The sequence below is a fragment of the Antennarius striatus genome, chromosome 19, assembly GCF_040054535.1.
Source record: "Antennarius striatus isolate MH-2024 chromosome 19, ASM4005453v1, whole genome shotgun sequence".
In the NCBI taxonomy this organism is placed as follows: domain Eukaryota; kingdom Metazoa; phylum Chordata; class Actinopteri; order Lophiiformes; family Antennariidae; genus Antennarius; species Antennarius striatus.
This window is the reverse complement of record NC_090794.1, coordinates 14,206,328-14,218,747: the sequence shown is the minus strand read 5'-3', so window position 1 is coordinate 14,218,747 and position 12,420 is coordinate 14,206,328. Positions and strand designations below refer to the sequence as shown.

Sequence of the window (12,420 nt, the reverse complement as noted above, 5' to 3'; positions counted from 1 at the left end):
GCTGCAATTCATTCAGAGGTTCCTGACTGGCCCTGAGGACCTGGTGTAGCGGCCCACAACACAGGCAATACTGGCCCAGTGCTGGGGTCTGGGACTCGATCCCTCGCTGTTCTTAATGGACCAGAAAAACAAAAGACTGGGAGATCTTCCATGTTTCCATCAGAGTGTTTTTAGAATCTGGGAACTTTTGTCCAAGAAGAGGCCACAGGATTTTAAATCACTCAATTGGTTTTTAAAGGAACCTGTTATCAAAGGAGGACTTCTCAATGTAAGAACTTTTGCAGGAACATCAGTGGAGTCCAAATTCATCGCGGCTAAAATCTCTAAGTTTGGACATGTGATGGAGATTTGTGGTCCCACCCTGGATGGCGCTGCTGCTCTATCCTCTACTGTGGGTGTGACCTCAGTGAGACTCATCACAAGACTGTTGAGGAGCTGGAAGAGCCAACTCACCTCACAGCAACTGACTTTGATAAATTCTTATTGTAGAGGCCTATCAAACCCGATTCATACTGACCCTTCCCCTGAAGAGAGTTTGTCTCTTTGCTCTAACGACTCTGTGTCAGACCCGATCAGCCTCAGTGACAGTAATGAAAAAAACATGTATAAATAGATGGTAAAGGTTCTAAACAATAATAAACTATAACATAGGGTCGACACACCATGGACGGTCCACCTTGGGCTGATGTAGTATTGGAAACCTCCTTGGGAGTCTTTCCCACCAAGTCACCGTTAACAAAGAAGGTTGGAGATCTCCAATGGAGGATTTTACGTGGCGCTGTAGCCGTCAACAGTTTTCTTTTGCAGTTTTTAATCCAAATATGTCGGAAAACTGTCCGTTCTGTTCTCAGAAAGAAACTATTTTTCACTGCTTCCTAGATTTTCAGAGACTCGTCAATCTATTCCTGTTTTTGGAGGGAATCTTTCTCTCATTCGATCTTGTTTTTGACAAACAAATACACATTACAGGTTAGAAACTCAGGAAGAATCAAAAAAAGGATTGGCAGATTCTAAATTTCCATCTGGGCTAAGCAGAAAGGAAAGGGTTGAAGGTTCGTCTGACCGCATTGCAGATGCTATTTTAAGAGGAATGTGTCAAACAAGAATCAGAATCTATTTGAACTATTTCAGAGCTATGAATGATTTAGACACTTTTACAAACCTATGGTGTGTCAAAGGTGTCTTATGTTCGGTGTTAAATGAGGAACTCATGTTCAGTCACTGTTTGGTTTAATTCAAGTATAATTTGCCCACATTTCAAATGACAGGTTTTTTTTTAACTGTGTTCATGTTTGAGTGAATGTCTCTTACGTCTCTCTCTTTCTCTCTCTCTCTCTCTCTCTCTCTCTCTCTCTCTCTCTCTCTCTCTCTCTCTCTCTCTCTCTCCCCCTCTCTCTCTTTAAGCCTCTCCTCGTGTCTGTGTTCTCCTCTCGGTCACCCTCCACGCGTCACACCTCTGCCGTCCTGGGTGTTCGTCCCACGCCTGTGAAGCGGAATCACGCTGAACCTGAGCGGGTCCAGCGGACGGAGGGACAGAGAAGGCGGGACACTGCTGCCTCCCGTCCGGGTAGATTTCTGACTCGTGCCGCTGAGGAGGAAACTCGACCGGATCAGAGCGTTTTGTCACGGAGGTAGGTCATCTGAATACCACAGAATTCATGACTGGAAAGTGAAAGAAAGAAACAGTTCTAATTATTGTTGGGAGCGAATGTTTTATTTTTACTTTGAGTTAAAGCAACACAGACAAAGTTCTAAGAATGAATGAAATAAGCATCTTGGAAAACAGCCACATTAATTCACCTAAAATACCAATAATCACATAGTTATATGAAAGTCATTTTTTATTTGTGCTTTATTAATATAGGCAGTGGTAGCAAGCAGTTTGCAGATAATAAAAATACTGAAAAAACACTATCTTTTGAAAAAGTTGTGAAACAGATGGTAGAAGTGAAGCTTGTGTTCTGCCCACAATGTGTGTGACTTCAGCACCACGGACAGATCTCCTGTTTCCACTGGAGGGGAGAAATCCACCCGAAAGCTGAATTTAAAAAGGAACGGAAAAACACTTATCAGTCAGCTGTTCATTTACACTAAAAGATCAGAGCTTTGGAGGTGGAATTTAAGTCGGGCTTCTTGAAGATGTAACATCTTAAGGCTTGTCGGTAACAGAATGGAATTAATTCAACACAAACTGTTCATGAATCAATTCAAAAGTTAAGATTGATTTGTTAATCCTGTCTCATACATTGAACTCAGCTTTACAATTTAATGTCTTACTGTGGACTGTTTATGGGCGGATTTCCTTTTATGATAAGAACAGTCACTTTATTATTCTTACAATATATCAAACTGTAAGTAAAGACACAGAAATTTTAAAAATATCTTGAATGTGGAAGATTAGTCAACTCCTTTTGCTGCAGGCTTTAACCTTTATGAGTGTCTGCTTCTCTCTGCAGGAAGTACAGACGACAGCCAGGAGACATGAACGAGTCGCTGGTGGTGAACGACTCCTCCGCCAGCCTGATGGCGGGTGAGGCTCTCCCCTGGATCGAGGCGGACTCTCCAGAACATAACGGCAGCCTGGAGTTCTCCACCGCTCCATTAGACTTCCCCATCAACCCGTGGGACATTATGCTCTGCATGTCGGGCACTGTGATAGCCTGTGAAAATGCCATAGTGGTGGCAATCATCTTTTACACACCAACACTAAGGACACCCATGTTTGTGCTGATTGGCAGCCTGGCCACAGCAGACCTGCTGGCAGGCATGGGATTAATCCTGAACTTTGTATTTCAGTATGTGATATCCTCTGAGACCATCAGCCTTATTACTGTAGGCTTCCTGGTTGCTTCATTCACTGCATCCATCAGCAGCCTACTGGCCATAACGGTGGACCGCTACTTCTCCCTTTACAATGCCCTGACATACTTCTCAGAAAAGACGCTGCAGTGTGTTCACCTGATGCTGCTGGGGACCTGGGGGGTATCCTTGTTCCTGGGCTTGCTGCCGGTGCTCGGGTGGAACTGCCTGGATGACCCAGCCTCCTGCAGCATTGTGCGACCTTTGACCAGGAGCAACATCACACTCCTGGCCACCTCTTTCTTCTGCATTTTTGCGCTCATGCTGACGCTATACTTCAAGATTTGTAAAATTGTGTGCCACCACGCTCACCAGATCGCCCTCCAGCAGCACTTTTTTGCCACCTCGCATTACGTGGCCACAAAGAAGGGCGTCTCCACATTGGCCATCATCTTGGGGACGTTTGGCGCCAGTTGGCTTCCCTTCGCCATCTACTGCCTGGTAGGTGAGAGGGACTACCCGTCGGTGTACACGTACGCCACACTCCTGCCTGCCACCTACAACTCCATGATCAACCCCATCATCTACGCCTACAGAAATGCAGAGATCCAGCGTTCCATCTACATGCTTCTCTGCGGCTGCTTTCAAGCCAACAAGGCCTATCGTTCCAGATCGCCCAGTGAGGTCTAAAAAAGGTCATAGGGCTCTTTATGTTTGAATGTATGTGTGTGCGTGCGTCTTAGTGTGTCATAAAAAATAAAAAAAAAGAGAGCAAAAAGACAAACCCTCCTGTGAACACTGACAATCTGCTTACAACTGACAGTGAATGCTTTACAAAGACAACGGGGGGTACGATGCTACTAATGTAGCTCCCATGCATACTGAATCTGCACTTTACCATGTCTCATAACAAGTTACAATGAGATGTTGGAGATGCTGTGAACAAGAAACGTCAATGAAACCTGTGAATGTACTTCAATGAGAAAAAAGAATGGAAAACCTTGCACTTTAGTCCACGTTTTTTTCTGTTTGTTTGTTTGTTTGTTTTTGAAATGCCGAAGCAGTATTGTAAAGCCCTAACTGTGTTTGAACTAGTGAGTACTGTGTGCCATTTTTCTATTTTCTATGGTATCGTCTTTAATGTACATTTTCTATGAGATGAATAAAGAACGTTAAACCCATGAGTCGCTCCAGCACGTGTCTTATTGTAGTTTCTCTAAGGAAGGACTTGCCTTACAATTTATCATCTTGTCCTTTTTCTTGCCCTCATCCTAGCGACTTCCTCCAGACTCAAGGTGGATATGTTTGAATAGGATAATGGTGCATTGAGATAACAAGTGTCTTGCCCCGGAAAATAGATTAAATGTACACTCAGGTGCATTCAAATGAGGGATATATATAAAGAGAGATAGCACAAATTTGTGAAAACCAGGTGCCATGTGGTCAAGTGTGCTTTCATTACCCTACCCTCAGGATGAGCTGCTCCACTGTACACATCATTTTAAGGCTCCTATCAAAGCTGCAGATGTCAGATGAGCATTTTTTTTGCAATTTATCATCCATGAAAATGCTTTTTGCTACAGGTTAGAGTAGCACTGATAATGTGACACATCCGTAATCACAGGATATGAAAGAGGTTGTTTGGATAGTTGCCTTATCTCTTTTTGTCTCATGCACAATCAAAGCTGTGATTCAGGAGAGAACTGGCACGTGTGTGTGAATGTGACAGAGTTAGAAGAGTGGTAATAACAAGTCTATGTGCTCCGCAGTACCTGTCAAGTGTTAAAGTGGTTGAATGAACAGAGCAACGTCAGCAACCTCGCATCCGTCTGTCAGGCTGAATGAAAATATACTTCAACGAAGCACAAAATATTGTTAACTGGGAATAAAACAGAGCTGTCATTAATGCTGTAATAACACACTTCCTGTATAACATCTAAAATGTCTGAAACTACTGAACACACAGTTTAATGTCAAAGTAAATTTAAATTCAAAGAAGTAATTGTAAAAGCCTTTTGAAGTCTCTGCTGTGTATTTACTTCAATCATTCATTCATATTTAGCGTAAAAACTGTAAGTATCATGAAACAGTCTGCAATATCTGCAATATTTGTTCAAGTATATTTCAAACTATATATCTTGATTATAAGGATTATAAGAACTGTGAAATAATTTTAGTAGTTATTTCCTAATTTCCTATTTCTATAGATATATTAGTGAATTTATTTTGAATGTTCTTAGTTGATCTGTTGCTCTGACTGCCTTCAGGTGGACGCCTCTACACGTGAGCAGGAGATGATCACATTTACTTTAAATTGTTAATTTTATCAGTTAAAAAGCTTCCTTTCTTTCTTCCATGTCTAACACACAGCCGAACAAGGATCACTGCACTTCATGCAGACAATCAAGTGTAATAATCTCCAGTCTGAAAGCTGTTGAAACTCCCAGTTTAAATTGGTCACAAAGTGGAGGAAAGGTGAGGGATGCTCAAGGTCTCTAATGGAGGATACGGTGAGACCTGGGCGCTGTGAGAGCACTAGATGTTTGCTCACCTTTTTTTTTTTTTTTTTTTTTTTCTCCTCCTCAGCAGATGTTCCTTTCAGTCATCAACCGGGGTGGGAAACTACAACGACTCAGAGGGCTCATTTGTGCCACATGTGAAGCTCGACGTAAGGTCCCAAACAAGAACAACAGCTTATTTCTGAAAGGAGGTGATATAAATAACTTCAGAAGTTGCACGTGGGATCGTCTGTTTCTGCAGAGGCTTTAGTTAAACATAAGATGAGCCTTTATTTGCTTCAGCATTGCTATGAAATCCAAGTAGACTGAGTGGAGGCTGGTGAGTGTTTAGGTTATGTAACGCCAAGTCCTCATTAATAACATAAATTATAGTCATGAAGCAAATGCTCTCCATGGAGGCATTACTATTACTCAGTCAGACATTAGTTCGATGGGAACGACTTCAGGGTTTTGATTTGATCGATTATATCGCCGTGCAAATTGTTGGTTGTTTCATGTACTGTACATATGAAGGTGGAGTAGCAGGAGTGTTTGAACTATAAGTAAAATGAACAAACCGACTACATCCCAGACATGCGCACACACACACACACACACAGACACACACATGGACACACACAGATGCTCAGTTTGTCTGTTAGAGGAGATGAGACATCAGTTATATAGAATCTGCCTCGCAATAAAAGTTATTATCATGTCCCCTCGTCTCTCTCTCTCGCTGAGGCCTGTTCAAACACCTGTGTGTGTGTGTTTGCATGTGTGTGTGTGTATGTGTGTGTGCGCACACGTGTTAGTTGGGAACTGAAGTATTTGTGTGCTTGTTAGCAGCCCAGCACCTCGCTGGATTTGTCATGGGTAATTTACAAGATTGTGAGTGGGTGTGCGGTACATGTGCCGCCTGTGTGCTCTCTGCATTTGTGTGGCACAAAAGCTACCAGCATGACGCGAGAAGGTGTGAGTGTTTGTATTTGTGTGAGTGAGTTTCATAGAGAGAGCGACACCGGTCCTAGACCATGTCCAGGAGACATTACCTCCTCTCGCTATGACTTCTCAGAAAAACACTGTGGTTGCGATAAGAGTGGTGACGGATATTTTTCAAGGTACAATGATCTTAATGTGGGGGACAGAGACACTGTTTGAAGACTTTCACTTTGCACACACACTAGTTATGCTTTCTCCCTGAGCCAAACAAGCATATAAAAAAAGGGCAGGATGGCCTCCTTTTGCTTATTAGAAATGAATTTAAAGATGATTTTTTTGTCATTTTTTAAAAGGATTCATATCAATGAACATTCATTAATTCATTCATTCACTCTTTTATTTATTCATTTTCTCAACCTGCTTCATCCGGTTGTGCACGTTGCAGGGAGCTGGAACCCATCCCAGCTTGTCTAGGGGAGTGAGGCGGGGGAAACTCTGGGCGCGACGCCAGTGCGCTGCAGAGCTACACACAGACACGCACACACACACACACACACACACACACACACACACACACACACACACACACACACACACACACACACACATTCTTTCCTATGGTTAATTTGGGATGTGTCAATCAACCTGAAGCGCATGTTTTTGGAGGTGGGAGGAAGCCGGAGAACCCGGAGAGAACATACAAACTCCGCACAGAGCGGGACTCGAACCCGGACCCGCCTTGCTGTGAGGCGACAGCGCTACCCACTGCGCCACCGTGCCCCCCATTAATGAACAGATTCAAATTTGTTCAAAGCTTTGATAGTTTCAGTGTGGATTTACGTTAAGGGTGCACCATTAGGGGAGGGCGGCTGGACAGATGTCTGGGACCTACACACCAGGTTATTTACTACTACATGCTGCATTTTCCGCAATTTCTGAAAACATCTTTATTTTGTCAAGGCTAACACAAAGTAAAGCACAAGATAAAACACCTACGGTGTTAGGAATTTCCATTTAGATAGCACAACACTTAGTCCTTGTCTACCGCATGATTTTCTAAACATAGAAGTACAGAGAATGCGCAACACATCGATAACTGATACACGAAAGGCTGGGTAAAACCGCTGAAGGAGAACCTATGGCAGACACCTTCAAGATCGTGGTCAATGAACATTCTGATGATGAGCTCATCCATCAAGGAGAGTCTAAACCAAACACTATAAATATCACGCTAAATGAATATTCGAGGCTCTTCTCCAGAGGTTTGGAAAATGCTGAACATCTTCAGTAAGCCTTGTTTGGACTAGTTTGCCTCATTAATGAAGAGACACCTCTCAACCGAGCTTAAAGAACCGAAGAGGGTTTTGTTCAGAGTAAAACACTAACAACAGTACAGACTTGATTTTAGGGCAGTAAGGTTCTCAAATTTTAGCCGGTATCTCTTAATATCGGCTAAATGGAAAACAGGACATTACTATTTATCTCTGGTCTTTCTGAGTGATCCTGAGTGACTCATAAAAGAGTGGGAGAATCCATTCTGTCGCAATAACTTGTGATTAGTTTCTCATATTTCAAAATTGAAGGGAGCCTATGTCTGTGTTATTACACATTTAGGAGAAAATAATGTAGGCTGTAGCCAAATAAAGATGAAGCATGAAGCCATTTATTCCTACTCCGGTTTAATTTCCACAGCCAGGTCAAATTGACCGTGATGTTATTTATTTAATGTTTTTTTTTTTAAGTTGTCCGCTATTTCCACTCGATGTTTAAAGTGCCTTTTTTTTTTTTTTGGGGGGGGGGGGGAATATTGCTATATGACCACTGTTGAGAAAAGGGAAAGTGTCAGGAATCTGAGTGAACAGGTCATTTTGACCTGGAGACTAAAAAAAGCAAATCAAGCTGCTGCAGTTGAAGGTGTCACCATTTGAACCTGGTCCAGCTGGATGTGTCACCATGTTCGTCTGAACGCTGCAGCCCAGTCGTTCACGGTCTGCTCCACCAGCCTGGCTCTCCATTACTCATGCTTTCATTTGCTCTCATTATTTGTCATTAGCTTACCTGATCCACAGACTAGTGTAACCTTCATAACCCGAAAGCTCAACTCTTAAGATGCACTTTTGAAGCAAATTACCTTCCCCTCATTCCGCCAGCAACTCACCCTTCTTCCCGCTCCATTTCTTATCGAGGGGCTTCGTCAGCTCTCTGATGGTAATGATGGCTGATTTAGAAATTCATTCAAAAAGGATAAACTCAGTCAGAACCATCATGAGATGTGAGTTGATTTAACTCCTTCTTTTCAGACGCTTTTGATTTTGGACAATTTTTTTCTTTTTTAAGAAATAAACTTGAAATATTGAAGATCATCAGATTTCAGGAATTATTGGAAAAGAAAATCAATCAATCAGTTATTATTTGTAAAGCACTTAATCACATCAACAGACATTTTGAAGCGAACAAGAAAAATATTCTTAAATTCATGAGTCACATACGTGATAAGTAAATAAGTACTGTCACGTTTTTTTTTTCTGTCACGTTTTTCCACTAAAGCCCGGAAGCACAGATCTTTGAGTCTGATGTTTTGTTACTTTTAAACGTTAAAGTCTAAACTTGTTTAAAAATACATGCATCAACAGACTAAAATATCAAAAGGTATATAAAAGCGGCTGGTTTGGGCAAATTGTAGTCGTAAAATGTCACTGCAGGGTGCTGTGGAGGACATGCTGGTTTGGTGTGCTTTCAGTTTTGAATAACTTCCCAACAGCTGTGCCATTAACCCCCCCTCCCCCTCCCACACACACACACACACACACACACACACACACATACACACACACACACACACACTGTCACACCACCTCCTCATGCTTCATGGTAGGACCCATACATGTAGAGACCATCTGTTCACCTTTTCTGTGTTGCACACAGGTGTGACAGGTGGAACCAAAGACCTCAACTCTCGTCAGACCAACACAGATCTAAAGTCCACTCTTTGTGTTTGTGTGTATGTTGACTGAAATAAATCTTTTTTCCTTGGTTGTTGTTTCTTAGCAGCTATTGTAGCAGCTAAATCTGTGGTGTTTATCTGGGTTCTTTTCCTCAGCGGCAGAGGTGACCTTTGACCTACGGTTCTTGGGGCGGTCCTCATGAGAGTCAGTTTCCTCGTAGCGCCTGATGGCGTTTGCTGTTATACTTTCAAGTTTCTGGATTGACTGACCTTCAACTCTCAAAGTAATGATTCCTCTTAACTTAGCTGACATGTGCACGACACAATGTACGGTCCCAACTCCGTTAAGAAGGCAAGAAAATTATGTAATTCTACAACTACGTATTTTATATATAGTACTCATTTATATAAAGTGGTTTATGCACGATGGTGAAAAAAGCCCTTTTCATCACTTTAAAGTAAGTGACAGAAATTAAAACTTCTGCCTTTTTAGTCACAACTGGTCCAAATTTGATGATTTTTTTTTTTTTTTTGCTGTATGTCCAACCATCCTATTAATGCATAATATCTGGAGGGGGTTTAAAAAAGTATTATCTTGAAATGCTCATTAAAAGCAGTAAAACACAATCCTGGACTTGTCCCTTTACCGAGATCCAATTCCTAGATTTTGGATTAGGATTAGGATTAGGGCTAGGTTTAAAATTAGGGTCAGGATTAGGGTTAGAGTTGAGGTTAGGGTTAGGATTAGGCTGCAAAAACAAAGTTGGGGACACAGGATATTGTGTTTTGCTGTGGTTATTCCATTTGGTTACTGGACACACGTGTAACCAGACAGGTGAGTGCAGGGATGTACTTTCAAACTTGTTATCTAATCCTCCCAACATAAAAAGGGAAAGGAAAAGGAGGGAAGCAGCAGGAGACCAGACAGCCTGACCCCGGAGCAGACCTTGAAGCTGCTCCTGCAGGAGCTGAACTCAAACAACCCTCCATTTCAGAAACATCAGGATTCAAAGTGACGTCTGACATTTTGGTCCTCAAACAGATCCAAGCAGAGAATCCTTTCTGTAAATCATATCGTTTCATAACATCGGGCCTTTTAACAACTACGTCATGAAAAGCGGTACAACGCAGACGAGCGGTGAGGTCGTGCTCGATCAGGGCGACCACTGCATTTTTGTATTTCCTGGAAAATACTACATAACAACAAATATCCATTTGTAAAAGGTTTACTGGGGGCTGGAAAAGTCTTGCTTTGAGTGTTTGTTGAATTATGATTAGAGTACAAAGGAGTCTTCTCCCCTGGGAGCTAAGACCCTGGTGGTGGTGAGGAGGGGAGTCAGCGTTAGGATGACCCCATGAAAGGGATTTGTGGTGAGGACAGCTGGTTGGAGTTTTCAGGTGTTCTGGGTAGAGATGGTGAAGGGGTGGACAGCAGATCTTTACAGCACAGACAGATAGCATAAGTGATCAGCTATCAACATACCATGCCAGGTTGCGATTGGGTAAATGGATTACAAGGTACCTGAAAGCAGCAGAAAAGTGATTGTCATATGAAGATCGTACAGATACAGTCCTGTCTGATCTTTATTTCGGTGTTGGACTTGAAATGATTGTGGAGCTTCTCTGTATCTTCTCTGTGTTCCATCAGAAACACCTTTATTGACCTGACAGTAGATGCTCAGTGTCTCTGCCGCACCATGTGACTGTCCTCTCCATCAGCCCCCCCGGGATGCTCCGTAAACTAACCTAACTTCAGTTTCATTACCTGCAGCACTACGTAATTATTTGGGTTACATATTCGTCTGCTATTATTGTTGCATTCCAATTGCCAGACAGTTTCACTTTGTTGGAAATTGTTGTTTTTTTTAAATGTAAAATAGTTTTTAATGTAAACTGATAAAACCACAACCTGAACATGCGGTTTATATCTAAGGTTTGATGTTTAAAATGAAGTGTCTTTAAAATGAAGTGTTGCATTATATACTTGTTTACAGTTTGCTTTTCTGAGGATGAGAGAGTGTGCAGGCATGTGGACTGTAATGGTGATAGGTGTGTGTAGGAGGCAGGGCAAACATGCCATTAGTTACATGCTGGGCCTTCCGTGCATATGTATAAACTAACCACCACAGCAACAAAGGAAAAAAGTGTCCTTTGCATTCAGATCACAGAGTTTGATTATAAATCTGGTCATTATTTCCTCCAGAAAAACCTACTTGGTGGCGACGTACAGCCTGAGGCAATGAAGGGATTAAAGGCTGTCATTTAACCACTACCCAAAGATAGAGGTGCAAAAAACCTCTGGAGCAGAGAGAACCTTTAGTTTCTACTGACAAAAAATGTATAGGATGAAAAAACAAAAACAAACCTGACATTTGTCTTCATTATAATGAACAAGGCACTAATGAACAGGCCTAAAGTGTATTCATCCACAAAGGAAAATAGTCCCACACAATATTCTGTCCCATTGCATAACATTTAGTGTCCAGTTGTTTCAATAAATTGACATGTATTTTTGAAAATGTACACTACACACATCCGGAGCTGAGGCCAGAACACCACACACTCACCTGAAGTGTGAAACAACTAGGACTAGAATGAAGAAAAGCTGATATAAGATGTTTTCACACATCGGTAGGAAAAGAATCATCTACATGAACAATCACTTAAAATAAGACAAACAGGCCTGGGAAAAAACCTCATTCAAAATAAGATGGTAAATTATTCCAATCAAATGAACTTACACTGTAGTATTGTTGCTTTTTAAGTTGTTTGAGAGAGGATTTTAGAAATCAGTCAGTCATCTTCAGATTACCACCGCTGTATCCGCCGCGGCGGGTCGCGGGGAGCCGGAGCCTATCTCGGCGGCATAGGGCGTGAGGCGGGGGACACTCTGGGCACGACGCCGGTGCACCTCGGAGCCACACACAAAGACATAAAACCATGCATACACACACTCATCCCTACGGGCAATTTGGAACGGCCAATCAACCTGAAGTTCATGCTTTTGGAGGTGGGAGGAAGCCGGAGAGCCCGGAGTGAACCCACGCAGACACGGGGAGAGCATGCGAACTCCGCACAGAGCGGGACTCGAACCCGGGTCGGCCGTGTTGTGAGGCAGCAGCGCTAACCACTGCGCCACCGTGCCGCCCTCTTTAGAAATCAGTCCTCAGGAAAAAAAACGTGATGGAACTCATGGTTTGAAAACATTCTCAGTTTTTATTTGGAGATGAATGTCTG

The 12,420-nt window shown here is 42.4% G+C and overlaps 1 protein-coding gene across 1 annotated transcript; it reads left to right on the top strand.

The window, feature by feature from the left end:
- Nucleotides 1-2,481: 2,481 nt before the first annotated feature.
- Nucleotides 2,482-3,489, top strand: LOC137613758 (G-protein coupled receptor 6). Its single transcript, XM_068343187.1, has one exon. It carries the CDS (start codon nucleotides 2,482-2,484, stop codon nucleotides 3,487-3,489), a length of 1,008 nt encoding a protein of 335 aa, XP_068199288.1.
- The last annotated feature ends 8,931 nt before the right edge of the window (nucleotides 3,490-12,420 follow it).

Excerpts from the sequence above, each read along its gene's own strand:
- LOC137613758 (XM_068343187.1), top strand. The coding sequence starts at position 2,482 with ATGAACGAGTCGCTGGTGGTGAACGACTCCTCCGCCAGCCTGATGGCG.